Source organism: Suillus plorans (genome assembly GCF_016647745.1).
Source record: "Suillus plorans strain S12 chromosome Unknown HD556scaffold_17, whole genome shotgun sequence".
Classification (NCBI taxonomy): domain Eukaryota; kingdom Fungi; phylum Basidiomycota; class Agaricomycetes; order Boletales; family Suillaceae; genus Suillus; species Suillus plorans.
The window spans coordinates 277493-304763 of NW_024537401.1; the positions used below are offsets into that span (position 1 = coordinate 277493).

At 47.4% G+C, this 27271-nt stretch overlaps 7 protein-coding genes across 7 annotated transcripts; 3 read left to right on the top strand and 4 right to left on the bottom strand.

The window, feature by feature from the left end:
* Positions 1 to 244: 244 nt before the first annotated feature.
* On the bottom strand, positions 245 to 2385 carry HD556DRAFT_1357724 (L-Aspartase-like protein). Its single transcript, XM_041302527.1, has 10 exons — positions 2293 to 2385; positions 2198 to 2240; positions 2041 to 2148; positions 1867 to 1985; positions 1783 to 1812; positions 1549 to 1729; positions 1194 to 1490; positions 967 to 1139; positions 701 to 911; positions 245 to 640 (listed from the first exon to the last, which is right to left on the bottom strand). The coding sequence occupies exons 1-10, from the start codon at positions 2328 to 2330 to the stop codon at positions 386 to 388; spliced, it is 1455 nt and encodes a 484-aa protein (XP_041162268.1). The 5' UTR covers positions 2331 to 2385; the 3' UTR covers positions 245 to 385.
* Positions 2386 to 2515: 130 nt separating this feature from the next.
* Positions 2516 to 3579, bottom strand: HD556DRAFT_1431188 (VIT family-domain-containing protein; the record flags this gene model as incomplete). The annotated part of the gene is made up of 3 exons (XM_041304986.1): positions 2516 to 2814; positions 2867 to 3297; positions 3353 to 3579. 3 exons carry the CDS (start codon positions 3577 to 3579, stop codon positions 2516 to 2518), a joined length of 957 nt encoding a protein of 318 aa, XP_041162269.1.
* Positions 3580 to 5530: 1951 nt separating this feature from the next.
* On the top strand, positions 5531 to 8366 carry HD556DRAFT_1233703 (Sodium/calcium exchanger protein-domain-containing protein; the record flags this gene model as incomplete). The annotated part of the gene is made up of 18 exons (XM_041297615.1): positions 5531 to 5780; positions 5831 to 5865; positions 5918 to 5966; positions 6018 to 6049; positions 6098 to 6172; positions 6226 to 6233; positions 6292 to 6310; positions 6365 to 6410; positions 6477 to 6503; positions 6549 to 6614; positions 6674 to 6816; positions 6866 to 6887; positions 6944 to 7272; positions 7324 to 7518; positions 7569 to 7591; positions 7644 to 7729; positions 7782 to 7847; positions 7900 to 8366. 18 exons carry the CDS (start codon positions 5531 to 5533, stop codon positions 8364 to 8366), a joined length of 1938 nt encoding a protein of 645 aa, XP_041162270.1.
* A 7127-nt stretch (positions 8367 to 15493) lies between these two features.
* HD556DRAFT_1357807 (pseudouridine synthase) lies at positions 15494 to 17095 on the top strand. The gene is made up of 7 exons (XM_041302528.1): positions 15494 to 15689; positions 15751 to 15790; positions 15851 to 15909; positions 15961 to 16203; positions 16256 to 16343; positions 16394 to 16509; positions 16567 to 17095. Exons 1-7 carry the CDS (start codon positions 15552 to 15554, stop codon positions 16774 to 16776), a joined length of 894 nt encoding a protein of 297 aa, XP_041162271.1. The 5' UTR covers positions 15494 to 15551; the 3' UTR covers positions 16777 to 17095.
* Positions 17096 to 17125: 30 nt separating this feature from the next.
* HD556DRAFT_265938 (uncharacterized protein) lies at positions 17126 to 18652 on the bottom strand. The gene is made up of 3 exons (XM_041310071.1): positions 18233 to 18652; positions 17771 to 18181; positions 17126 to 17716 (listed from the first exon to the last, which is right to left on the bottom strand). Exons 1-3 carry the CDS (start codon positions 18537 to 18539, stop codon positions 17421 to 17423), a joined length of 1014 nt encoding a protein of 337 aa, XP_041162272.1. The 5' UTR covers positions 18540 to 18652; the 3' UTR covers positions 17126 to 17420.
* A 2013-nt stretch (positions 18653 to 20665) lies between these two features.
* On the bottom strand, positions 20666 to 21858 carry HD556DRAFT_265898 (uncharacterized protein). Its single transcript, XM_041310070.1, has 2 exons — positions 20960 to 21858; positions 20666 to 20867 (listed from the first exon to the last, which is right to left on the bottom strand). The coding sequence occupies exons 1-2, from the start codon at positions 21549 to 21551 to the stop codon at positions 20701 to 20703; spliced, it is 759 nt and encodes a 252-aa protein (XP_041162273.1). The 5' UTR covers positions 21552 to 21858; the 3' UTR covers positions 20666 to 20700.
* A 1001-nt stretch (positions 21859 to 22859) lies between these two features.
* Positions 22860 to 27180, top strand: HD556DRAFT_1357858 (uncharacterized protein). Its single transcript, XM_041302529.1, has 15 exons — positions 22860 to 23058; positions 23111 to 23408; positions 23459 to 23524; positions 23571 to 23830; positions 23877 to 24237; positions 24298 to 24453; positions 24507 to 25054; positions 25103 to 25328; positions 25382 to 25757; positions 25810 to 25916; positions 25966 to 26113; positions 26163 to 26239; positions 26294 to 26466; positions 26522 to 26813; positions 26865 to 27180. The coding sequence occupies exons 1-15, from the start codon at positions 22994 to 22996 to the stop codon at positions 26889 to 26891; spliced, it is 3180 nt and encodes a 1059-aa protein (XP_041162274.1). The 5' UTR covers positions 22860 to 22993; the 3' UTR covers positions 26892 to 27180.
* The last annotated feature ends 91 nt before the right edge of the window (positions 27181 to 27271 follow it).

Genomic DNA, 27271 nt, shown 5'->3' on the forward strand with positions numbered 1-27271 from the left:
AATGAGAAGACCACACGCGACGGCGTGGGAGATGATGGCACACCTGGCATTCCGTTGATCGTCAATTCATCATCCTAAGGCAAAAAACTGATTCGAACAAATTGCTCACCGTCCGCTAAAATCCGGGGTATTCTGTTACTACCTTGCGCTTTATGAAAGCAACGGAAAGACGGACAACTGGCAAAGAACCGTGAGCGCCGTTACAGCTTACTGCGAACAGACCCGCGGTTAGCGGTTGTTCAACTTTTCCAACACCGCACCGGGATCTCGGCATCTTGTCATGAGAGTAAGAACATCCTTAAAATTTAGTGATATGTATGAATTTCGCTTTTTTGACTTCTTGTAGTGGCCACCCCTCCCCGTATGAAACTTCTCAAGAGCTTCGTCAAACGCTCAATTCCACTTTAACACCGTCCGCAACTGCCACTTTCAGCTCCTCCTCATCTAATGCTGGTTGAACCCACTCCTTCAGGAACTTGTCCACCTGCTCTGGTGCCCGCCCGATAAAGGTTTGCGGTTCCAGCAGTTGCTCTAATTCCTCATGGATAGGACTGAAATACGGGTCGTTTCGCACACGTGCGATAAGATCATTCTCGAGGCCGAGGTTCTTCACTTGGTGTGCTGCTTCGTGGGAGAGGACCTAGTATGATGAAAGTATCAGTATGGTGCCACAACAGTGATATGTATAGAGGTCATTTACTCTGATCTTCTCATGAGCTTCTTGCCTATCGCCCCCCTTCTTGACGATAGACATGATAATATTTTCAGTCGCCATGAACGGAAGTTCCTGGGAAATCCGGCGCGCGATAACCCTCGGGTACACCACGAGGCCCTCACAGACATTTTGTAGCGTCGAGAGAACTATATCAGCCGTCAAGAATGCCTCAGGAAGAGTTATCCTTCGGTTTGCACTTGACATCGTCATGTCAGCATGCAACCCGCAAATCTTGATTAATCGGAAATTACCTGTCATCGAGTGTCCGCTCAAACCACTGTACACTAGAGGTCATAAGTGCATTTTGATGGAGGACCATCAAGTGCCTCGAAAGACTGCATACACGCTCCGAGCGCATCGGATTCCGCTTGTACGCCATTGCGGAGGACCCTATCTGCGTCGACTCGAAGGGCTCTTCCACTTCCTAATAGACAACCGTCAATAACGGTAAAATCGAATCAGTAGGCTATAAGATGACCTTGAGGTTTGCTAGCAACCGCAGATCTGTCGCGATCTTGTGCGCTGTGGCGCCGAGGGACGCGAGAGGGGCAAGGACGTCAATATCTATCTTCCTCGAATATGTCTGCGAGGTAACGGGATATGCGTAGTCGAACCCGCTGAGTTTTGTCACAAGTTTGTCCAGCTCTTCGACCTTGTCATGGTCACCGTCAAACAAGGTCAAGAAGCTCGCTTGTGTCCCCGTGGTGCCTTTGACGCCACGGAATCCGATGTCGTTGCGTGCCCGTTTAATGTTCCTCAAATCCCATAGAAGCTCCTGCGCGTGTAATACGTGTTAGGTTACATTCAGAACTTTAATATATTAGACATTGCACCTGAATCCACAGAGTAGCACGTTTGCCCACAGTTGTAAGCTGTGCTGGTTGGAAATGCGTGAATCCAAGCGTAGGGAGTGCTCTATATTGTGCAGCAAAAGCCGAGAGTCGTGATATTACAACAGCAAGCGATTTAAGGAGGAATGTCAAGCCGGTGCGCATGAAAATCAAGTCCGCATTACTACAATCGGGTGTCAGTCTAAGTCACAGCGGAAATGAAATCCCGACTCTTACTCTGTCACATAGCACGACGTTGCACCGAGGCTGAAATGAGCGCACGTTCAGTAAAGGGACGAAAAAGACAGTGACATGACGTGCTGAATGATACCTGCGGCAGCAGGTGCAACTTGTCCGAACGTATGAACATGCGCCATGACATCGTGGCGACGCTTCTTTTCCTCTTTCGCAGCAACATCGAATTGTTCTGCAGTAAGGTCCTGGCCACATTGAAAATGAGGTACGTAACAGTGTGATACCAATCTATTTACCCACCAAATTGCTCTTCATCTGTTCGAGTGCCTCATCCGGGATAGGAAGCCCGAGCTGCTTTTCAGCAATCGCAAGGTTGAGCCATAGCTCTCTCCAGGTTTTGAATCGATGCTTGTCATAAAGTTAAGCAGGAGTTGCAATAGACGATGCGATCACATACTGCCGGGGAGAAGAGATGAGCCATTTCCTTGCTGGCATATCGGCTATCACAGAAGTGAATCGAGACGGAAATTGACTTGGTGAAGAGTGAAATACCTGGAAAGAGGAGTCTGATACGTTTCGTACGCCTCCATAGCTTGAACAATAGCGTTTGACTTGGCGGTTAGATTTTTGTGATGATGATCAAGATCAAGATCTTTAAAGATTTTAGACGCAGCCGCCACGTGGTATTGTTGATTTCAGCAATCTCCGGCGGAACTTATAAAAACGACAAAATGATAATAACGATTTGTACAAGCTTTACATACGATGTAAGTGGCTACGAATCTTCCAGCCATGCAACAAGAGCAAAAGCAGCAGCAGCAGCGGTACCACCAACCAATAGAGTGCTGACTGCTCCCCATATGTAGCCTCCAACACCCTGCCCAGCACCCGTAACACGAGATTTCACAGCTCCGAATATCAACAGAACGATGCCTGTGACAATACAAGAGTATACGAGCGCTACATGCGCTTGTGGAACAAAGAAGTATGGAATGAGGGGAATGATTCCGCCAACCAAGTACCCTAAGCCAATTGTCAGCGCCGAAGAGTATACTCGACGAATCGAGATTTCCTCTAAAAATGAAACAATGAACATGAGCGGTATTGAAAAGTAAATAATACACACCCATTCCCTCTCCAAATTTGAGTAAAAATGGTGTCAAACCGACTTGGTCCTTCCATCTCAGCAACTGCGCTTCTTCATCTGGCGATGAACCGTTCGCACTGACTTCGGGGTCAACTTCAGCATCTCTGAGACACTTGGTGACCGCCTGGCACGCCTGCTCGTCGACACCTATGGGGACAAGTACAGCACATACTTCCCTTTCCATTTCTCCAACGCAGCTCCGTTGCACCCGAGCCGATATGTGGCGTCGCATGTAATGATAATGATCCCGCTCTGCCGAAGATGCTAAGAAGCCACCAATGCCCATAGAAATAGCACCAGCGATGAGTTCAGCTATTCCGCCAGCGACAACTAATCTTGAGGTGCCCAAAGATGAAAGACCTGCTGCTAGAGCAAAGGGGACTGTCAAGCCGTCTGACAGTCCAATGACACTGCGAATTATCTCAATGTTCTGTCCGATATGATGAAACCGAGACAATTACTTACATATCACGAATGACATCAGGATCGATAAGCGTGCGGTCATCGTCGTCTTTCAAGTCTTTGCAGCAGACGCCATCCAGGCGATCGTGCCTGTCACATCTCGCCGGCAGTGGTGGGGTAAGTGTTCCACTGGCGTCCAAAGGCCATACTGGTGGCTCAGTGTTTATGTTTCCTTCTCTACTTGGCAAGGAAACAGCAACTGTGCCATTTGGATTGGATTCTGAAGCCATTCTAAGAGAGGAGATAGTGAGGCGGGTTTTTGCAAGATTATACAACGAGACAAGGATGGAGTCGACTTGGAGCCGAGTGTCGAGCGCCCTGTTATGAGTCAGCCTCCGAGCTAGCTCGGTTCCATCAATTGATAACACAAAGACGGGCCGAAAATTTCCAGGTCACGTGGTTGTTGACGCGTTTGAAGCACGATCTAGACGCGTTTCCTGCACAATTTTCGTGGCGGAAAATTCTAGGTACGTTGTGAGAACGTGTGGTATACTGTTCTGTGTAAGAGATAATGCATTAGAAGCAAAATTTGAGTTTTTGAGCTGCTGCAGAGGTAATGACGGCACAATGGATTACAAAATCACGTCATTTTGTGTTTCTCCCTTAACTTCTGGGTGGGTTTCGTTACTTTCGTACACCTCTTGGTCTTCGATGAATGCTGCCCATGTTACTGTAAGCATACTTTATAAACTGGAAACTCATAGAGTTTTCATACCGGAACGACGTCTCAATATTCAACTGCGTTGCTGCACTGGCTCGGTTTCCTTCTGAGCGAGTCATCGAGGCGCGGGGTATCCATCTTGTGGCACGCCTGTCATAATGGGAGTTTGTGGTTCTGTGTTTCGTGTCTGGAACCTTATGTATATAAGTTCAGCTCTCAGCTCAGGGTAGTTCACCCCGGAACGGTTTGCTTTCTCGAACAGCCCTTTGGTCCAGATGGTCACTTTCATGGCTATTTTCATCTCTCCCAGTGCCCGCATAATCTCCGCGCTGTAGGACTCGCTCTCTTCGGTGACTGAATCCAACATCAAGGTGAATATAGCTTCACAATATAGTCCAATCATATCTTGATCTCTTTCTTTAGAGCACCGTGCAGATATCAAGGCTAGATCATATCATGCCCTATTGCCATGTCAGCCTCCATGCCTATTGGAAATTTGCCGGAAAAGAGGTCGATGGACAGTGGCTCACAAGCTTTCGGCTCGGCTGACCCGATCCACCGTATAGTTCTCCAGGCCCTTTTGGGAGTAGCAATCGGTGAAAACGTATGTCCGAAATCCATTTCATCTTACGCCCTTCATTAGACTCGAACCCCCCCGCCCCCCAGCCTACTCACCACAAAGCTCCGCGTCGATGGGTCGGCTGTAAGGGTCAGCGTTGTCACCAGTCCAAGCGAATAACGTTGTGAAACGCGTCTCTACTTACCATTCGACTGGACAGCCTGCGGTAAGTATTTGGAGCCCGAACATATTAATGGGCGTGCCGCGAGGCAATGTCACTGCTACATACTGGCATTCTTCCATATCCGAGCTGCTCTGAGACCATGAACTGTAATTTGACGGAGGGGCGTCTACAATTGCGAGACTGCGGAGTTGACTTTTATGTGTCCAGTGGCCCCAGTGTAAGTGAAAAGTTGGACACTTTCTACCAAACATTCATAAGTAATTCGGCAGAAGTGGGTAGTTATGCCGCTTCAAGGCTAATCAAATAATAGACTTGACAGGCATAGCCGATGCCACGCTTGTGACTGCTATTGTCGAACTGAACACGTTTCAATTGTGCGCACAAGGTACAGTTAACTTGTAACTTGTAACTTGCAACTTGCAAGACAATCACCGTTGTGAATTGTCTTGGATGCGGCGTGGGGACTATAGAAAGTGCTTTAAGCTTGGCCTTGGTGTTTGCAGCAACTTCAATTAGATCTCCGTCATCGATCATCGATCATATATAGAGCGTGGTTTCCAGAAAAGCTGTTTAGAACACGGAATTCTTGGCACAACGGCAAGGGCACCACAGTTAAAGGCTAGCGCTTTCAACGCAGCAGCATCAACGACTGCCCTCTTGCCGCCATTGCTGTGTACCATGGGTAGGTTTAGATTCTCCAAAAGCCATCACAACCATGGATCTTGCTCATCATCCTTGCCACCACGGACAGGTTCCCTACGTGACGGGCCTTCAGAAATGGCTCATTCCACTGCAAATAGCGTCCGTGCGCTCAATGCTGTAGAGGAAACGTTTCCGCTTACCCAAAGATCATCCGCATCTGCCAATCGACCACGCATAAGTACTTCAGGCAGCAAACGTCAAAAGAACTCCCTCAATTGGCTTGCCAAGCTCAGAAGAGCTGCAACTCTAATGGCTCAACCAGAAAAACGGATAGCCAAAGCCCCCACCGTGTGGAGAAGCATTCAAGCGATTGTTTTTGCTTCATGTGACATGATTTACTTGCAACCAATGCACTGCGTTTATATTGTCTTCTAGGGCTAAATGTCTTGTTGGTCTTTATCCCGATATCTGTATGTTTCTTTCTGTCTTGGCTTGGACCATCTGACGCATGATGTCCGAAAGTGGGCCATAAACTTTGCTCTTCCCGATCAGAACACTCTAATATTTGTTTGTAAGTACACGATTTGACCTTCACTGCAACCTACCTTACACATCGCTCCAGTTACATTTCTGGCTATCATACCGCTAGCCAAGGTAACATAGATTCATTTTCGCTATTGTTCAGGTTTGATGTACTCGCAGCTTCTCGCCTTCGCGACCGACGAGCTGTCACTACGAGTCGGTCAAACTCTAGCTGGTCTTCTCAACGCCACATTGGTTAGTGACTCATGTGTCGGTCTTTTATCTCGCTGAAATTTGACGGCTTATAGGGAAATGCGTCAGTAAGTTTTTTTCTCAGTTGATCACTTTCTTACCTTGTTTCCTTTCACGCACAGCGTCGAACTCATTGTATCGGTACGTCGTGCTAGCCTCCAGCAGCTTGTGCAATGATCAATTGACCCATTTTAGATCATTGCGCTCGCGAAGTGTCAGCTTACAATCGTTCAGTCGTCCTGTATGTGTCCCACAGTTCTACTCTGTTGCAGCTTCCCTTAACCTGACATGTGTTATTTTTCTATAGTGGTGGGCTCTATCCTGAGCAATCTCTGTAAGTGTTTAGGCTTACTACAACGAAATAAATTAATATGTGTAGTACTGGTACTGGGCATGTGTTTCTTTGCCGGTGGTCTCCGCTTCTCGGAACAGGGATTTGGTCAAAGTGCGCAGTTGCTTGTTTCAAGTTGGTCCAGACTGTTGATGCTTGCGTCTATGGCTTAGGTGCTGTGCAACTTAATTCGTCATTACTGACCATCAGCGTGATTGCTGTTCTGTTACCTGGGGCTTTTCACATGGCTCTTCAGGGTCAACCAGAATATGACGAATTGTCGACCGATTACAACATATTGAAAACTAGCCATGGCGTACGTGGATTATTTGTTTGTAATGTTTGGTCTTATGTTCTTCGTATAGGTTGCAATCATTCTCCTTTTCAGTGGGTCAACAAAATGTTTTTCTTAGCAATTGACTAAACCCATTCCAATCATCCAGTCTACGCCTCATATCTGGTTTTCCAGTTATTTTCGCACAAAGGCCTCTACGATGATGACAGCGGAGATATGCAACAAACCAAGGCGTACGCAGGCCACAACCCATTCCGGTTGCACAGGACACGTGGGAATATCACGGACGGCGAAACAGTACATTCCCCAAGTTCGACGCATGACAGAGAGGCAGCCACAACGTTGTCGCCCCCCGCAGATGCCAACCCTGATGTAGAACCTGGGACAAATTCCATAGCATCATTGGAGACTGAGGCTCTCGAGCAACCATTGATGAACCTTACTGTGTGCATTTGGCTTTTGGTTGTCGTAACTGTGGTACGTGCTTGCCGTGACAGTTACACAAAGTTCTCAATTCTTTCGCTTTAGTTGGTTGCTGTTACTGCAGAGTTCCTCGTTGACTCAATTGATGGCATGACTTCATCCGGGTTGATCAACAAGGAGTTCGTTGGTATTATTTTGCTTCCGATCGTCGGCAATGCAGCGGAGCACGTTACTGCAGTTACGGTATCCGTCAAGGATAAACTGACTTTGAGCTTGGGCGTTGCTGTGGGTTCGAGTATTGTGAGTTCGTCCCTACAGACATGGCTTCTATGGCGACTCACCGTTTTCAGCAAATTGCGCTCTTTGTGATTCCGTGCGTTGTGCTTTTGTCCATTTTTACACAGTATTTACTCAGATGGTTTCAGATTCATCGTGACACTTGGTTGGATTATGAATAAGCCACTGACACTTCTCTTTGACCCGCTGGAATCTATTGTCCTGTTTCTTTCCGGTGCGTGAATGAATTGATGCTGGAGAACGTGCTAATCGGAAGGAGAAAATAGTCCTTACTGTCAATTACGTCGTGCAGGACGGCAAGTCAAATTGGTTGGAAGGAATGATCCTCATGTGTAAGTTTCTGTGGTATTTTTGGGTGCGTTTCGTACTCAATGCACTCTCTAGGCTTGTACATGATTTTGACTGTAACGTTCTGGTATTATCCTGGTAAGCCCCTCGTCGATGTAACTGAAAGCTGCCCCGCATTAAATGCTGTTTTTACTAGGTACCCAAGGAATCTTCCCAAATTGTTAGACAAAACCAGCATCTTCGATGAATCGAGGACTGCCACGGGCTTAGTAGTAAGCTTCGACCTGGGCCACTTTCCTATCGATCATATTCGGTACCACACACTAGTCACACACTCCTTCTGTCCAGTGCCAACTATCATTATTGTCGTGGTTTTTTCTTTCTTATATCTATGGATGGTTCGCAGTAGGAACCCATCCCTGTCCTCATTCTTACCGTTGCGCTGGTCGTCTTGTCAGATAAACAGAAGATTCCACTTTATTCCTACTTGCTTTTTTAAACATAATTTAGATATTAACCTGGAGTGCATTATATTGTCAGTGGCGGAAAACGTCAACTTGTGAGTAATATGAAACGAGACGCTGCACGCAGTATAGCTTCAATTACAGCAGTTTCTGATATTTCGAAAAACAGATGAACTTTTACTCCATTCTGTTGATTGTGACAGAACATGTCCGCAATATTACCAATGTAACTGAGTAGCCGTTTGACGCAGAAGGCTTCTGATCAATAGACATTAATATTGTCCTCGGTCACTTTTTATCACGCTGGTCACGTGTAGGAACTTGGGAACAGGCGCGCGTCAGGGGCGCTACGATGGTGGGTATTCGAGATAAAAATGGATATTTGCCAGGGCACTTGTGTCATATGCACTGTCAAAGGACCCCTGGCAATCTGTGCGAAAAGATTGTCCTGAAGGCAGATACATTCTTGCCGCATCTTGCGTGCTGAGCGCAAGGTACTAATATCATTTGTCAGTACTTCAGTACTTGATGCAGCCTGTCGCAATATTAGCCGCTGCATGGCCGCTGAGCTTGATACTGCGTACCGTACTAGTAAGTTTCTTCTGCCCGCGGCAATCTTGCGTAGTGCCGCTGATACTGCGCACCGTTGCATTATGGGGGCAATACTGATATGTAAGTAATATGCAACTTGGTCCACCTAACTTACATATCAGTATTGGCCCCGTTTATGTAATGGCAATGAGTTGTTCCAACAAGCGTTGACCACAGTTGAACAAGCTTGTCGAACGTACGTTCAACGTGTTCCTTACTGTTACTCTAGAATTCGACAGGTTTACTCACCACTGTCGACTACAATTACCACTACCACTTCAAAAAGTGAACGGGATAGCCCGTCCAAAAGCTTCTCTGGAGAGCAATGGTGATTCAATTATGCCCAGGCATCAATGCACCTGATTTATCAGATGCCTGCGTACGCACCTCCCTTGGGCTCGTCTTAGCGTTGTGTCTCTTCTCCATACCCCGGATTCCTGCATTCACTCGTCCACTTGCTAGATCTATTAAATCGCCCTGACGCAGTTTCTTGACCTTGTGCGAGGCCGAAGCTCTGGATAGTCAAGGGGAAAAACAGACGACCTTGTCATCGACAATCCTGTTCCTTTATGGCGCACCATACTACTCTCATTTGTCGCTTTGGTCGAGGCTCTCGTTTGGTCTGCTGCCGGTGCATACAGCATCATCATCATGAATGAGGATTATATTTGGCCGGGTATCGCGCAACTTCTCATTTCCGCCACTTGGATATTCACCGTGCTGGTGCCGCGTATTGCCAGGGCTGCATCGGTAAGCGTCCTTGGGTCGCTTTGAGTCTCAATCAGCGAAACTAGCCAGAAGTGTAAACTGAGTACAAAGATCAATTTTCAGTGAAGCTGGTGGTGCAACAGCCGTGTCACATCCACAACAGGCACAGCCGACAGAAATGAGGCAGCGGACGTAGGGTCAGACTGAAACAATTGTTCTTTACTGACAGCACACAGATAGCATAAGTTGAACAACCGAGTTGCAGAGTGGAAAGCTGCGAAGAGACGGTTCAAATCAGTAATTCATGCGGGAGAACTCACATATCATGAACTGTACCCCTGACCCCAGTTACGGCGGGTTGTCGTCGACTGAACACGCTCGTCACTCCTGCAGGTTCTGCCGAAAATTCTGCGATCGGATGGCGGAGAATTTGCGAAGGTCGGATGTTCTGCCCTGATGCAAGAACGCGTGATGGAATTTAACTGTTACACCCCATGATACAAGAATACAGATACAGATTTGCATCAATGGATGTGACAATATTTATTGAGAAAGTGACAGAGTGGCAGAATGAAGACAACTGTATTATAAGAAATCACGTTAAGAAACGGAGGTGATTTGCAATTGGTCGCAGCCAACGGTAAATAAGTGTCAATAACTATTGAACACTCGGAACTAATAGGCACCATCAAGGCACCATGATCAACGAAATACCTACACCTTGGAGCTTCGGGAGAAAGCAGAGAATACAAACACGCCTGCCGTGTGGTGATTTGAAAGTGTACAATAATATTTGCATTCACATAAGTATCCCCGTCGATTTTGTCGCGATATAAACAATAAGGCGGCTGAGCGCCGAGTAAGGTTCATGGCAGCAACGCCAGCCTCTAGGAAAGAATGATTGGGGGATGAGAAAGAAAAATTCCTTTCGAAAAAGCCGTTTCCCCTGACATGTGGAAGTCGAAGCCCAAGATCATACAGGAGTGCGCGTTTTAATGAAAATGGAAAAAGGGGGCGAAAAAAAGTAGAGATGAAGAGGATTAATGTTATTGCCTGCGCGGCTCTAGTAGCGTGAGAGCTCAAGAGTGTTGGATAGGGGAAGATGAACCCGGAAGAGCGTTGATTGATAGTTACTAATTCTGTCAATACTATTCCTTGCCTTCGAGTAAATATAGGGTCATCGGGGCATGCCATGGAATAACTTGATATCGTCGTGGGTGTCTAAAACTAGAGAGGGAGTTGTGATGTCTGTGACCATGATTACGGTACCAGGAATGTCCGACCAAGTGCATGACAAGAATGAGAATGATATCAATTTCTGAACGATACCTCATTATCTCTGCGCAGCAGTTGCAGGGTCACCGGCCTACTAATGCCATTGACGAGCAGGTGCTACATAGGAGGGAGCAACGAGTTAGCGAGAGAAAAATGAGACCAAGTGCATATTGGAAGCATCGACGAGAACGAGCATCAACTTCTCAGCTTTGTCACTGTACTGACAGGGTCACCGCAGGTTCAAATGATGAAGCGATGGGTGAGGGATTGGAACAAAAGAGCGGGGATTCAAGCGAGCATCCTGTAGTTGCAATTTCCAAGGAAGAAGAAAATTGTCGGTGCCTGCAGGCAGGTTATAATTCAATGCTCGCCATCAGGTGAATACGCTCCCGCAGGTTCTGCCTAAATTTCTGCCATCTGACAGCAATAACAATTCTGCCAAATCGATCAGAATCGTCCCTATCCTATACGTATACGCAGGATATAAAAGCTGGGTCATTGTCTTACAGTGTTTCCCCATCATCACAGATATCATTCGAGAACCTCCTCAGAAGATTCCATATCACTTCACACAGAAAATGCGTTTCTCCCTCCTCGCCGTTGTTGTCACTTTGATAGCATCTATGGAGTTTGTCAGTGCAAGTTGCAACAAATCGGGTAAAGGTTGCATAGCAGATGGGGATTGCTGCAGTTTTATTTGTACTGTGAGTATGAGCAGGTTGCTGTGCAACCAGGACTCAACCACATGACTCACGCGCGCGCCTTAGAATTGGTCGTGCAACTAGTAGTCGGTTGGAAATGGAACCGGCAGCCCGAAGCGTACGCGACAGTGAGTCGTGTCTCTCCTTTTGCTTTGGTATCATGGTTGATTAATGGTGCAATGCCTTATAGTTCGGAGCCAATAAACACAGTTGCTTTTAGACAAATTTTTGTACCGCTCGAACAATTTGAATGTTTAAATTCATCTGAAAATGATCGAACGTGCCTAGTTTTGCTCGTTGTCCACTAAGCTCGAGATCGAGTAGCGTAGTGAGCTCGAGAGTGATTCTCTTCATCGAGCGAGTTTTGGACAGGGTGCAAGGGCGGGCGGCGCATCAGTGAACCTGTGAACAGATGAGATTGGTATTTATAGCAATATCTTGTTGAGCATCACAATAGCCAACGTAAAACTGCCGACCACTTTCACATAGGAATGTGTTGCATTGTCGAGGGAATACCAATTTGCAAGCTCGCGGGCCTGGTAACCAAATTAGCTCTGACCGTTTTCAGTTGAATGAATTTAAAGCACAGGCACTGTATGAAGCAAAATATGGACCAGCCTGAGACCGACGATGAAGGAGGTCGTATTGTGCGTAAGTGAAAGGCAATTCAGCACTATCGCCGGCTTGCACCATCGAAGAAGAACCAAGCTAAAAAGACCCCAGTGACTAGAAGTCATTGAACGAGTATGATCATACTCACCCACGCCGCGGCCTTTTTCTTATATTCCTGGTGCACTGGATTAGTGATGTATCTTAAGAGTGAATGGAAAGTACCGATCTCCTTGTTGCTAGCTAACATATCGTTCCAACACAGGGTAAATGCACTTGCTGGTTCGCGCCGGTAAACCATTCGACAGTGAACGTGACATGAGGAATGGTAGGTGGATCACCAAGAGGGATTGGCGGGTGCTAACTCCGGACGATTCATGGAGCGCACGACGAGAATTTGCCCTTGCAAAGGTAATAACCGGATGTTCCAAATAGGTTGTTCCTTCGTTTGAGAAGTCTGGAGCAATCTTCACAGCAAGAAAAAGAACCATACCAGTTGTGACTTCACGCACGGATTTAAACGTGGACATGCATTATGCCATCACAAGTCAGTTCCTTCATTACAATTATTTCGAGCCCATCTTGGGAACTAACATGCTCGGAACGCCGTGGACTCCACCAAGATAAACATTTCGAAGCTCTGAATCGCTGCGAAGGCATCCGAGAAGCCGATGGCGGGGTTGTGATGGAGTACATCGGTGCCAGAGTAAGAGCAAGAGAGGGCCAGAGAAATTAGGCGAGAAATCAAAGTCATGTTGATTCTTGAAGTTTCAAGTTGTGCCGTGGCACGCGAAAATCATATGAGAATGCACGTGAGGGGATGCTGCTCCAAGGTCATCATGAGATTATGCTATTCACCTTTTACTTGATTACCGTACATTGTCAGTGAACCATATGGCAAGCAGACGTCGTCCCAACGGTGTGGAAGATGCACCGTGCTTTGTGGACGGTACTACTAGGTATCGATGCCGGCCGGTCGTGACTCGTGTGATCAAAGTTCGACAGGCTTAGTAAGAGTATTAGATGCCCTCCCGATACTACTAGTGCATCGGCCATGTCCAAGTTCCGTGTTCATTATTCTCAAGCCTTGACTATCACATTGTATTCACGCGACTATACAGCCATCCTAACCAGAAAGCATCAATCGAACCGCTCCCCGTCGACAGCTATTCTCTTCCCAAAGAAAAGACACATCTACGTGTAAGGTCATCCCTCGGCCAGAACTTCATGGTATAAATGACCTAACTGGCACAATACATCAAATGCTCTTGTCGTGCATGAAGCCAATCGATGACGCGGAGGAGTCGCAAACAGTAACTAAAATGATCTTCGACAACTTGGTACAGCGCAACGGATACCACTACAAGACAAAGTGGGGCTGATAAGCCTTCCAATACACTTCGTAGCGGATTGCATAGCTATCCCAATCAGGTGAGAGTGATAAACTGGTATATCGAGGAGTGCGAGACATCTGGAACGAAGTTCACCAGAGCTCCAGTGACGTCAACTCAGACCTGAAAGGTGGCTAAGTAGCTGTTTCCACTCGCACACCACGAACACGTTGCGTCCCACATGTCATTCTCGTTGACGTGTCAAATTCATCAGAAAAATGCAAAAAAGTAGACGCATCCCAAGGATGATCAATCGATTCTCCTCATATATCGTCAGTAACTGAGTGAACTGAGGATGAGGAGTCGCACGAGACTCGAATTGAGAGAGATGGATGGAGTGCAACTTCCTCAGGAAAGCTCTGAGCTCATTGTGATTCAAAGAAGTTAATTATTGATAGTAGATCAGTTCTTGCGAATTCACGATCGTATCTATTCGCTCACCTATCAATTCGAAGGTCCAGAACGTTTCCGAACACTCCTGCCACAACCACCTCCATAAAAAGTGGATGATCAGCAGATATGTCATTTGGTACAGTATCGATACAATTGATTGGTGGACGGACCTTACTGTGATAGCCACAACGTGCTATTTCGAAGCACAAGCCTAACGTTCATCTCGTCACAATTAGACTTAATTAACTACCAACAGCCGCGGTGCAACGACTGGTACTCTTTGTCTCAGGTCGGCCGAGAATCGCTCGATCAATGAATAGATGCCCCACAGTGATAGAGGCGCTTCTCCATTCCCTGGCAACGTTTGTGTCTTCTAGGCGGTTATCATCATCAGCTGTCTGAGTGATATGAAAAGTAGACATATTACAGTGGCAAAGATCACCAAGTCACTTGCCTACTATGTAGTAGCAATTGTACATTGCGGCTCTTCGGGAACCTGGAATCGATCTCCTGTGAATTGGTTCGCTGATTCGAAGTTCCGGCCTTCTGCCCCTGATGCTTTTCTGCTTCACGACATCACTGATGCCTACGTTAGTGCTAAGCGCTGGATATTGAATAGGGAACCTTACGGGGAACATTGTTTCGGAGCTTCCAGAAGACTCACATCGATACGTGGCCCACGGCTATAAAGTGCTACCCCGGCGGGTAGCACGATGTATGCTAACGCTGTGTCCGCATGAGTCGGATTTCTTCAAGGCATCAACGAGAGTTTCAAACTAGCGGCTGAATAGCACTGTCAATCAGGCCCCAGGGCAGAATGCACTTTGAGCGTCCGGCTACCACGCACGGGCGGTCCGACTCAGTCCCTGAACCTGAGTCTGAGAAGACTTCACCTGATGTGCATGGTGTGGAGCTGTGATAACATTGAACCTATCAGTTAATCGGACCCTGAGTCCGTGTCCTTACGTAAATGCTGTTCCAGCATCCCTAACACCCTGTTAGGCTTGATTGAACTAAAGTCTCTAGTGGCTCATTGGCAGAGACTTGGAGTGTGACGTTGGAAAGTAGGTCTGCAGAACGGCCCAATGCTATACTGACATTTTTGTAGAATGGGGTTCAACGACGATCTCGGGCTAGGATCTTTTGACGGGATCCAAAACATTTTGAGCTCGGACAAGCTCGGATATAGAAAAGGCGAGTCCGAGTCTAATTCGGTCTATACGCCAAAGTATGTGGATGTCAATGCATGTAGTATACTTCTACATCACCTGGTAATCGGTTTTGTTCCCAGTTATAGCAGGGCTTGATACGAAATGCGACGTACTCACCAATATGATCATAGTGCAAGCCTCCGCGGAATCAAAACTGTTTGCGGAAAATTTCGAGGAGTCTCTACCGCGGACGTTGGTTGCTTCTGCAAACTCAGGTTTGCAACCGCTGATGTGTCGACTATCAGCTGTACTTACTAGTACTCATGCAACCAACTTTTGTCAACTTGAATCATTCGAGCAGTCATCACGTAAGAAAATATTGCAAACAACATCAAATAACTGCAAGAGTGTTTTTGCCAACGGCTTGCACGGCTCGTCATAAGCACGTCGCACGAGATATATTGAATGTTGCAAGCCCTAAGACCCGCTCGCACGGGGATATCATACTGGGCAAGAAATGTCGTCTATGCCGATCGCAGTGTTATCGTTTTGAACAAACCTGCAGGACTTATCTGCCAAGGCTCCGAAGCTTCCTCCGAAAACGTACGTGAATTCATTCTTGGAAAGCAAAGGAGATTGTCACAACCTCTGGCATAACATTCAGAAACTTCGAGATGTTGATAAATTCAATGACCTACTTCGTGGTGCGTACTTGCTTCTCTTGTTTGACGTTCATGACGCGAGGTATTTGTCTCGCTTGACAGACGTAAAAGATACTTTTGCCTTGGAGAACCTGCCGTATCCTGTCCACCGCCTTGATAAGGCATGTTCCCTTTCACGTTGTTCGATGAGCACTGGCTAACCTAGCTGTCAGGCTACCACCGGAACACTACTGTTAGCGCGTAACTCCCCAGCTGCTCGTCAGTTTTCACAACAATTCCAGTCGCGGGTAGTAGGGAAAACATATTTGGCTCTTGTGCGTGGAGGAGAGAAGTCCTTCCCAACACGCAGTGGAGAGATTCGGGACGCCCTGGAATTCAGTGATGGGCGCGTGTCTATAGGCGAGAGCTGTGCTGCAAAGTTCGCTGCTACTGATTGGGAGCTTATTGCGTCCTCTGTGCGTGTCATCAACTGCCGTCTACTGCTGATGCATTAAAAATATACCGTAGCCTGTAGCACCGCTGTCGCTGCTCAGGCTAACTCTGCACACAGGGCTGAAACATCAACTTCGCATCCACCTGGCACATTCCTTACGCAGTGCGTCATCACTTATCCTACATCTTCGAAGTGTTTTATGGGGGTTATAGCGCCTATACTTGGTGACAACTTGTATGCGAGGAGTAGCATCTCCGAGAAGATTGCTAAGATCACTCGACTGCCCGAGAAGAGGATATTCTTGCACGCGGCGCAGTTGACACTCTCAGTAAGTCCGCGGATAACAGTCGATATTTGATGAAGTCTCTCATGCGTATATGCTCAGAGGTACAGAAAGACAGGGCCCCAAAAACACTTCCGACTTACGATCGGGGCTCCTATACCCAAGGACTTCCTTACAATATGTAGAGATGCAGGAATCCCGTTGGACCACATATATGTCGACGGCGGCCTGTCCGTTGATGGTCAGCATGTTGGTGATGTTCCAGATCTTGAAGGCAGATGGCTACGAAAACCTCCAGTACTGCGCTCATAATCAGTGACAAAATAGAGTGTCATCTGTGCTGCGCGATATGCACCTAATTGGAAACTATGTGCTAGAGCGGTGACTAGGGCTACACGAAAGAGTGACCCTACCTTTCATCTGACCTCATTTGTTGCATTGTGGGTCACTCAGCCTTTTGTTTTGGGCTCGCATAGAGTTAGATCACTTCGAGATGTCTACTTGACTTGTCTAGTGTTGTTCGCATAAAGGGCTTGCTTGTTGGTGGAGGAACTCGATGCTTGTGTGCCATATATAGCGTACTACGTTTAACCCAAGTTTAATATTAATGTCGTCGGAGAGCAATTCACCGATCATCAACCTTAAGATTGTGATGTTCTTACAGTACTTCGCCACGGATGTTCTATCGCAGTAGTCCACAATTGAGCAATATCGATTGCTTCCCCTTCATCTAGCTATTACATTGTCCTGTACATGATGCGTCGGCACGTAAAGCGCACAGATATAGCTATCGACTTCCCAAAAATTTGAAATCAGTAGAATGCAGTGTATGCGAGGTGATGCAAGGGTATAGATAATATTGCAATTTATTTTCATATTGTCCACGAGCTCGTCCAGCGAGCTTGAATGCTGCGGAGCCCATAAGAAAAACCTTACTGAATCACCGCCTATCGGGATTAGAAGGTAGATGATCGTGCTGGGGGTGGTGGGTGCGGGCCATTTGCTTGTACTTGGCCTTCTTGTTGAGCCTTGAGTAAGTTTCCGACGCCCACAGCTATGGCGCCCACTGCTTGAGCGACACCAGAAGCGAGCACGGTCCCTCCGGCGATCGCAGGGATTGCAGGGAGGGTCCCTGCAGTGATGAGAACAGCACTTAGAGTCGTCATGGCTCGTGGGTGCTCCGCACTCAAAAAATTGAGGGCGTTGCACGCATTAAGGAGCCATGTTGGTGCGTTTGATATAGCTGTGACAGCTAGATAAACGAGTTTCAGTTGTAGACTTAGATGGACTAGCGCGTATCACTTACTGCCGTCAGCTGATGGGGAAGATAAGGCAGTTACCGCATTGTCGGAGGTCAACGCATGGTTGGAGGCTAACGCGTGGTTAGAGGTTACGGTATGGTTAGATGAAACCGTGGTGGAGGTCATCGCAGAAGCCATGGAATTCGCACGGGTTGGCATCTTGCGAGTCCTGATTACAGCCGAAGCGGCGAGGGCTGAATCAGAAAGCATCTTTATCGGGTTTGGCCGTCCCTGCTTAGGAGACGGCAGTGGCGGCAGGGGCGGCAGGGGCGGTGGAAGTTCTACGATGTCAGAAGAGGTCAATTCCTTGTGTGACCCATCCTTGTCTTTCAAGGATTTCCTTCTCGTAAGCCACAACATGCCTGACGGTTTAGAGTGGATCTGAACGGTCTCTGTGATGTGGGCTTCGATCTCCCCTGTAATAGCGTGAGTCAATAACACGCGGAGCAATGAAGATGTTTACGTACATCCCATGTTACGCATCGCAATCGTGAACTTCTTCCAGCTCCAGCGATACTTGCCCCCATTGACTTTCGCCATGACGCTTTTGAGTTCCTGGAGTCGGGCTTTCGCCTTCTCTCCCATGTAGTGTTGAGCGACTTTGTGCCAGTACTCCTCTGGCACCTTCCGCTCGGCGCAACCAGCTCTAATCTGTTGCAGAAAGTCATCGACGGGCATATCCTTCTTCGACTCGCCCAAGAATCTGGGAGGGTTCTCCCAAGTCTCGTAGATGGGTTCCAGGTTGAACTCCTTAATCTTGAATGCGTCCAACATAGTAAATGATGAAATGTGAGGTGGCTAGGTTGAGGATGTAGTTCCGGATATCGGGCGCTCCGAGTATATATGCTGTGAGCCTCGTGTTGACGGTATGGTGGATATCTACCGGGGTACGGACTGAACGTGCAATACTAGTGTCTTTTGTAGTCAAATGACTAAAAATTTGATATGACCGATCGGATCTGATGTTCCAAGGTGAATTTGGAGCTCTGTCACAGTAGATCTAGAACAAACGGGATGTGCGGCGTGGTGAGACATGAGGCTGCTGTTGCTGCTTCGATTGCCGAGTGAATAGCGGAATGAATGCTCCATTGCGGCGTAGAAGAAGAATGGTGGCCGCCTGTTTGAGATAATCGCTTGTCGAGCGTAATAGAGAGTTAGGTTTAGGTAGCACTTCCATGTCGAGATGAGTCAGTCGCATATATCGCGGTAGAGTTCGGGCCAATGTCGGGTGTAACTTCCTCGAGGTCTATGTAGAAATTCGTAGAAATTCGAGGAATGCTGAGTACCGAAGATTGAGCCCGGGAATGGATCAAGATAGCTGCTGATAAGAGAGAGCCCTGCGTCAACGCAGTGTTCGGACAAAGCAAATCTGGAAAACGTACCTCCGTTTGTTCGCTGCACAGGGTTCGGCAGCTATGATGAAATGAATGAGCTTACAGAGGGCGATATACACGGCATAAAACACTTTGGTCGGTAACACGCCACGTTACCACCGGTCACCGCTCAATTGCCGCGTGAGTGTTTAACGCGTAAGTTTATTCATTCTGTACCTCGCGAACGAAGTGTGGCCCGCAGTTTTGAATATCGAGCGCTCTTTCTCTATCCCTTTGACGTCATGTTGAACGCAAGCGAAATGACTGGACCCCTTGGAAAATATATTTAGAGAATCACTGATCATCGGAGGACGCGGGGTATGCTTATTTCAGGTCTAGTGACGTAGCCTTTTGTCGAGATAAATGGCGCCCTGTTCAATTGAGTGAAATCTGCGCAGGCTTAGGGTCTCTCACCGACATGGCAGTGATGCCGTCGATTCCATCCTCGGAAAGCGATGGTTCATCATCAGCTTATATGACCATGGAACATCGCTAGGGCAAAGGTTCAAAACAACTAAATGAGAGGAGCCTGAAGATTGTTTATAGAGTGTGATCAGGTCGATGTCCTGAATGACGTCGGATGTGGAGGTGGAGTTATGTAAGTGCAAGAGAGATGAGGTGAACGAGGTCCGGACAATGTTGTGAAGCCCTGCAGGAGATAGAGGTTTGGGGCTCCTGGGATGCCTGATTTGCTCAACATAATACATATCCCTATTCTCGAGATGTCGGGAACTAGAAATTACTGCAAATTGGGGGCCCCGGGGGAAGTTTTCCCTGATCACGATGAATCTGCCAACGCAGCTGCGGAGTGTATTCAATGTCGTCAGGACATGCTTAGAACATGCTGGAAGAGGGTTACTCACTGAGGTGTGCCCGTGAGCAATTCCCCATATTACACAACCAGATGTGAAAGTTAAAGATGTGGGATATCACAGCCGGCGGCCCCACATCTCGTGTGGCGTGCAGTAGGAAGAAACTATACATAGATTATACAATCATATGTTTTGTGCTGGCACTTCATCTGAATCATAACAAGCACAAAGCTCACAACACACAACACAACTCAACTTGAATTCTCGAGATGTGAAAAGCCCGTTTGCGTCAACGATCGGATCATCGTGTGTACGAAGGAGTGTATCACTCGTCGAGTGAGTCAACATTCTGGACATCGCTCCGAAGCATCCTATCGCAATCCTATCGAGGCATCTTCAACCTTCAGTTGACGCCCCAAAGTTCATCTTTGGGAGCTTCGCAAAAGAAGTCCAAAAGACTTCTGATAAAAGCACTATCACATGAGACGAGTGGTCGCCTTGAAAATCACGGGAAGAAGTCTACATCCGCCTTCATCGTGCATATCATCTGACAGCAAAGAGGAAAGGTTACTACGAACAGTCCGGTTGAACGCACCGTCAAGATCTTTCAGATTCTCCACTTTCCGTCTATTTCTTCAGTGGGAATGTTCGTCGTGTGATTTAGCTATGACGGTGGAGTGAAGGGAAGATAAGGTTCAACTGTGTTGTCGAGGCAATGTTATCTTCTCTTCAAAAAGAAAAACTTTAACTTCAAAGCTTTTTATAGGGATGGTACATCACGATGCAACTGCCTCTCCCGGAGGGTACATAAAAATATCTAATCAAGAACAGACATATTTGAGTCAACCGGTGTGAACAAACGGGAGAATCATTACTTGCCCCAAAATTAACACTCGTCGAAGATTCTCCGCTAGGGGCTTTGGATGTTTAGCATTCGAGAAGAGCGTGTATTGATGCTTATTAAGAATTGGCAACATGGTTCATTCTGAAAGAATTAGCCAACACTCACACGTCACTTGGCGGCGAATATACCACCAAGGTGGATTTGATTTGATTAATATTTCATGAATGAACGTTTGAACACTGTGACCAGCCCGTAATGACGACAAATAGATGTACGTGGCTCGAAGTACGAAAGAATTGGGGGGTAGGTTTGAGAATTGAGGCGTTTGTTTTCGACTCCGGACCGTCTCGTTGGACAGAAGGTCACCCTGATCGACAGATTCTTTGTTGGCATTCTTCACTCCACCTGTGGAAAAAATAGCGCTGTGGAAACATTGGAGTTCATATTTGGTCACTAAGGAGCGCCAGCAAGCCAAGCTTGAACTTCTGAAGCACATTTCACAGACCCTTTTGATGATTTCCAGTACTGGAATACTTGGGCGTAGGCCAATATAGGTTGTACTGGAACTGTAGCGCGGCGCACATGTCTTGTGGCAGGTCCAGGATTCAGGGAGCTGAGGATTGACCCGGAGCTGCAGTGCCAGTGGCGGCCATGCCAACCAAACATGCTTACATAATACAAAGTACGCATCAGGATGATCTTGTTTACTGACTTTTGATGTCTCTCTTGTTCGCTCAACCGCGGGTGTCAAAACCATGAATCGCCGGGTGTCGCCAAAATACTTGACAACTTTCTAAGTTGTCATGACCTTCAGAAAGGGCGATAAGGAATTTGTTATGTAGGCTGATCTACCATTGCGGTCTCGTACGTGCGTAATTTATGCCACAGACACACGTCGGTTACGGTGGACGCAAGGGTTGCATCTGTAAGTCATTTGACACTTGTGCCTGACCTTCGTCATTTGATGCCGCATCAGGCCGCATCTCAGGCTCGTATCATTATCCGTCTATCAGCAATTCCGGCCGCAGTGGGATTTCCGTGCCACAGTACAGCATATTCACGCAAGGCGCCCTTTTTTGACTAGTTTTTCCAATGATGTTGCTTGTCACCCCAGACTTTATTCGGGCCGTCACGCGTCACGCGTCATCAGCCGTCATCTCACCTTGCGTTGGGATTATTGCAGCTACCGGTAGTATGAGTATAAGTCGACCCAGGTAATACCCGCATCAAATCCGCGGGTACAGATGTCCACCCGGGTTAGAGTATCGTGGGTGTGGGTTAACCTGCAAGTTAAGCGAATATATTTTGCGTCAGTAGTATGATTGATGGTAATGGCACATCATGAGAGGTATGATTCGATGCTCACCTGGGTTTACGAACGGGGCATGGTCGAGATGGTCTGGTAAGTTGTTCTGCGTTGTCTATATAGGTCAGTGGGTAATGTTCCCAAGTCTCGCCAGTCTTGGGACTTATGAGCATGTTGTGCCATTGCAATGCATGTGGATGAATCTGAGACGCGCGTGACGTCGCATAAAAATAATCCGGTAATGGATGGTCCGAGCAACCTAGCACTGCCACAGATTTGAGTCCGACTAGGTACCAGGCTGAGATTCACCGCGGCACTTGGGTTTGTCGTATTGCCAGGAGTAGTGACATAACCAGGGGCTAACATTTTAATTTAAATCGTCATTTCTTGTTCTTGGTCTCGTCTGGCGAACCCTTCTAGTAACTACCTGCGAATTGCCATGCCATTCCTGATCCGAACTATTATCGTCCTTTACATCCTTACTTAGCGGGTTCGGTCCAGCGGCGTTGTGCTAACCGTCCTCGAGAAAAGCTACCGGCTCTCCGTGATTCTGCAGAACGCCTAAGGCCTAGACAGGTCCAGGAACAGTGCTTCCAGGATCAGTAGTTTGTAACTTCCCGAATAGTCTGGTCATCATTACCATTACGACAATTGCCAAAGCACACGAAAGTATATTGAATCAAGAACGTGCCAAGTTAAGAGCTATGTGATAATATTGGTAGCGATATCTATAGGGAATGGCATAAATCCCGCACCTTATGCTGCGTGCACAGCAAAAAAAATTGAAAATAAACCCAAATCAATATTTTCCATCCACAAGAGCGCTCAGATAAAAGACCCAGTGCGTCAATCTACTCCTGCTCAGTCTCAGTCGTGGAGGTAGCTTCTATACCATGAAAGACTCTCCTCGAAAGTCTTCTGAGCAAGAGAGAGCCCCAGGCTATGGAATTCAGATCAGGTGCGCAGTAGCCTAGAACGTGTTTGCCATCATTCGTTTACCCCCCATATAGCTATCGCACCCTTTCCATTCGCGTGGAAGAGAAGAACCTCCCCTCAAAGGCTAAGCAATCCGCAGATCCGGCAGATGCTATAGCTAGCATCGACGTCCATCTCCTCGCAACAGATGAGGTCTACACTCGTTACTCTTGCCATCCTACAGTTGGCCTCGAGCAGGCAGCAGTTCAACGAAGGTCCAAGGATGGTAGGAATGTCATCAGCCCGCCCCCAACCCAACACTGGAAGAAGATCCTTAACTACATCTTCGGAGGCTTCAATTTCCTCATGTGGATCGCTTTCATCGTCACACTAGTACGCGTTCATTACTTTTATTTTACTCAGTGCTTCACACTCTCCCTCAGCTCTCGTACAAGCCTCTGGGAGAGCCTGACCCTGCCGCTGTCAATCTCGGGGTTGCAGTTCTGCTCGTGCGTTTTCATACATATCTTGTTTCACTTCATTTAGCCCCCACAGATGCTCGTCATCATCATCTCAGCAACGTTCTACGCCTGGGTGGACTGGAATGCTAGTCGAATCATGAAATCCATCAAGTCTCTGATTGCGCACGAAGCTGCCGTAATTCGTGATGGCAAGCAACAGCTTATTCTTGCAACCGACATCGTCGTCGGAGATATCGTGGTTCTCAGCACTGGTGATCGAGTTCCTGCAGACCTGAGGATCGTCGCGGCTTCATCTGACTTGCGCATTGACCGTTCGCTACTCACTGGAGAAAGGTGATCACATTCTAATAATTTAAAAGCTCGCCTCATACTTTGCCAGTGATATGATCCCGGGGTCTCTCGAAGCTACATCTGATAACGCCCTGGAGACACGCAATCTTGCACTGACTTCGACCTTCGTCACACAGGGTACCTGTAATGGTATCGTGTTCGCCACTGGTGACAGGACCGTCATGGGACGCCTTGTTAAAATGTCTGGCGAGACAAAATTCAAGCTTACAACAATCCAAAAAGAGGTCTGGTTTTTCACCAAGGTCATTTCCTCAATCGCTTTTACGATGTTTGGTCTATCTTTACTGCTCTTCGGCGTGTGGTTGAGGACGACCTATCCTGGATATGATGCAAACATCAGCATCGCGATCATGAACTCGATTGGTTGTCTTACGGCATTTGTGCCTCAGGTAAACGATCTAACTTGTTATTCTTAATAGCTTCCCTAACATCATATCCTTTCCTCGAAGGGTCTACCCGTTTGCGTTGCCCTTTCGTTGACTATCATTGCCCGTCGCATGTCGAAACGGCACGTTCTTGTCAAGAATCTCGCAACGATTGAAACGCTTGGATGCATGTCCGTCTTGTGTTCAGACAAAACTGGTACTCTGACTGCCGGCAAGATGGTTCGTTTTACGTGCATATACGTAATACGGCTTCCTTGACTAACGTCTTCTAGGCGGTCGAATCACTCGCCTTTTTGGATCGCCATATTTTGATTAGTGAAATTGACGAGAAGATCGGCGAAGCACCAGATCCTCGGTTCTTCGCTGGCTTGAGCGCTTTGCACCATACTGCACGGCTGTGTAACGGTGCAAAGTTCGACTCTACGACTGCTGACAAGCCTATCCAGGAGCGAAACGTCAAAGGAGATCCCACTGATACCGCCTTACTTCGCTTTTCAGAGGCTCTGTCTATCCCAGCTTTGAACATTGATACGCCAGCGCTGCTGTCATCCTGGAGAAAGCTCTTCGAAATTCCTTTCAATTCAAAAAATAAATGGATGCTTAGCGTCGTTCAGGAGACTGAAACGACCGAAGGGCATATCACTGAAAGGAACTCAACAGCATGGATGCTCGTCAAAGGCGCTCCAGACATGCTGGTAAAATCCTGCACCTCGGTGATGAAATCCGATGGCACGGTTGTCCCGTTCGATGAAGCGGCAAGGCAGCACATGGGCGATCTCCAAAGCAGTTGGTCGAGTGAAGGGCAGAGAGTGCTTGCCTTGTACGTATTGTATGTTGCTATGGGGATACTTTACTGATACTCGTTCAGGTGTCGTAAGCCATTGGACGCCTTGAAACCGAACCTTTCTCCAAATGACATGGAGGAATTGATGTACTCGGAAATATGCAATCTCACTTTGGTCGGACTGGTCGGTATCCGCGATCCGCCCCGTCCTGACGTGCCCGCAAGTGTGGCTGTTATCCGTCGTGCTGGTGTCAGGGTTTTCATGGTGACCGGAGACTTCAAGCTCACTGCTGTTGCAATCGCCCGCCAGGTGAGTTGGATCGAGCGACTGCCTCGTGGTACTTGGGATTAACGTGATTATAGGTCGGCATCATCACACAGCACATCGTAGATACCATCGATGATGTCAAGGCCGCAGCGTCCGAGAAGCACTTCGCCGATGTATCACTACGTACTATTAAACCTTCGGAAGAAGACCCTATCCGTGCATTGGTACTCACAGGCGAGGACGTCAGCACTCTCACTCCCATTGACTGGAACGTAATCGTCGGGCAATACACTGAAATCGCGTTTGCCCGCACTACGCCTGATCAAAAGATGAAGATCGTCGAGGAAATCAAGGCCCGCGGCGACAATACTGTGGCTGTCACTGGTGACGGTGTCAACGATGCACCCGCTCTCAAGGCCGCTGACATTGGTGTTGCGATGGGGAGCGGTAGCGATGTCGCGAAAGAAGCTGGTAAGATCGTGACATCTTGTCTAAGATGACGCTTAACCTTCAATCCCCTCAGCTGCATTGATCTTATTGAACAACGACTTTGCGTCTATCCCAGTGGCCATTGAGATGGGTCGTCTGGTATTCGATAACCTCAAGAAAGTGTCGCTTTACCTCATGCCTGTAAGCCAATGCATCATCGAAAATAAGACACTTGCTTACCCAACTCAAGGTTGGAAGTTACACAGAGTTCATGGCAGTAGTCTCGAACGTCGTTTTTGGAATGCAGATTCCTTTGAGCTCCTATCTACAAGTTTGTTTCTCCATCACAAACGACGTGGTCATGTCAATCTCCTTGATGTACGAGAAAGCTGAAGCAGGTAAACTTTTCGTTCTTCACAGTCCTTCCCATTTCTCATTGCGCGACAGATCTCATGATGCGGAAACCTCGTAATGCTAGAACCGACCGTCTTACAGATTGGAAATTGTTCTTCCAGATCTACTTGGTAAGTTGTTCCGCACCAAGTGATACTTTGAGTTCACAAGTCATTTATTACTAGTTCCTTGGGCTCATGTCCTGGCCGTGCGCGATGAGCATGTGGTTTGTATACATGCGTCAGCAAGGCCTCGGATTCAACGATGTCTTCTTAGCCTATAACAAGTGGACCGACGGCTATCACGGCTACACATTGGATGAACTCAGCCATTTTGTTTACGTCGGGCAGTGCATTTAGTGAGTGGTGATAACGCCTACTACTCCCAAGGCTTATATTTATTATCCTCATAAGCTACGTGACGATGGTCTTCATGCAATACGGAAATCTCCTCGCCATCCGAAACCGGAGGGTTTCCTTGCTCCAGTCCAACCCTCTATGGGGACCTCGCAGGAATTATGCAGTTCCGATTGGCATGGTCGCGACTGCCTTGATTGCAGTAATAAATCTGTACGGACCAGGCTTACAGGGTGTCTTCTACACTACCCCTATACCTGGAATGTTCTGGGGCCCTCCGTTCGCCTTTGCCTTGGGAATTCTCTGCGTAGACGAAACTCGCAAGTTGATCGTGAGGACTTATCCGAAGGTAAGCGTGTTGACCTTTTCTTGTCTTCTTGGTACTGATGGAACATTCAAGTCGATCGTTGCTAAAATGGCCTGGTAAACCTTTGGTGTCGATTTGGTCTGTAAATATTTTAGAGTTGGTTGCCGCTTATTTCACAGTTTTGCAAGTTAGTTTTTTGTACGTGGCGTGGTAATGTGGATATGTAGTGACCAGCCAGTGACTCGGGTGTGATAACTAGTGTAATAACTAGTATAATAGTCTGTTGCGAGTCGCATTGAGGTGGAAAGTTGACATGGCTCAGTGTTCCCGGACCTACGAGTCACTTTTAGACTTTTTGGAGGAGCTAGAGATGCTTGTACAGTATATATATGTATATCAAGAGTGATAGTAATATAATATGTTTACCTGTTACTCGACATTCTTTAGGGGAACTATGGGCAGCCCATCTTTGCAGCTGGAAAGCTTCAACAGGCCCTAGG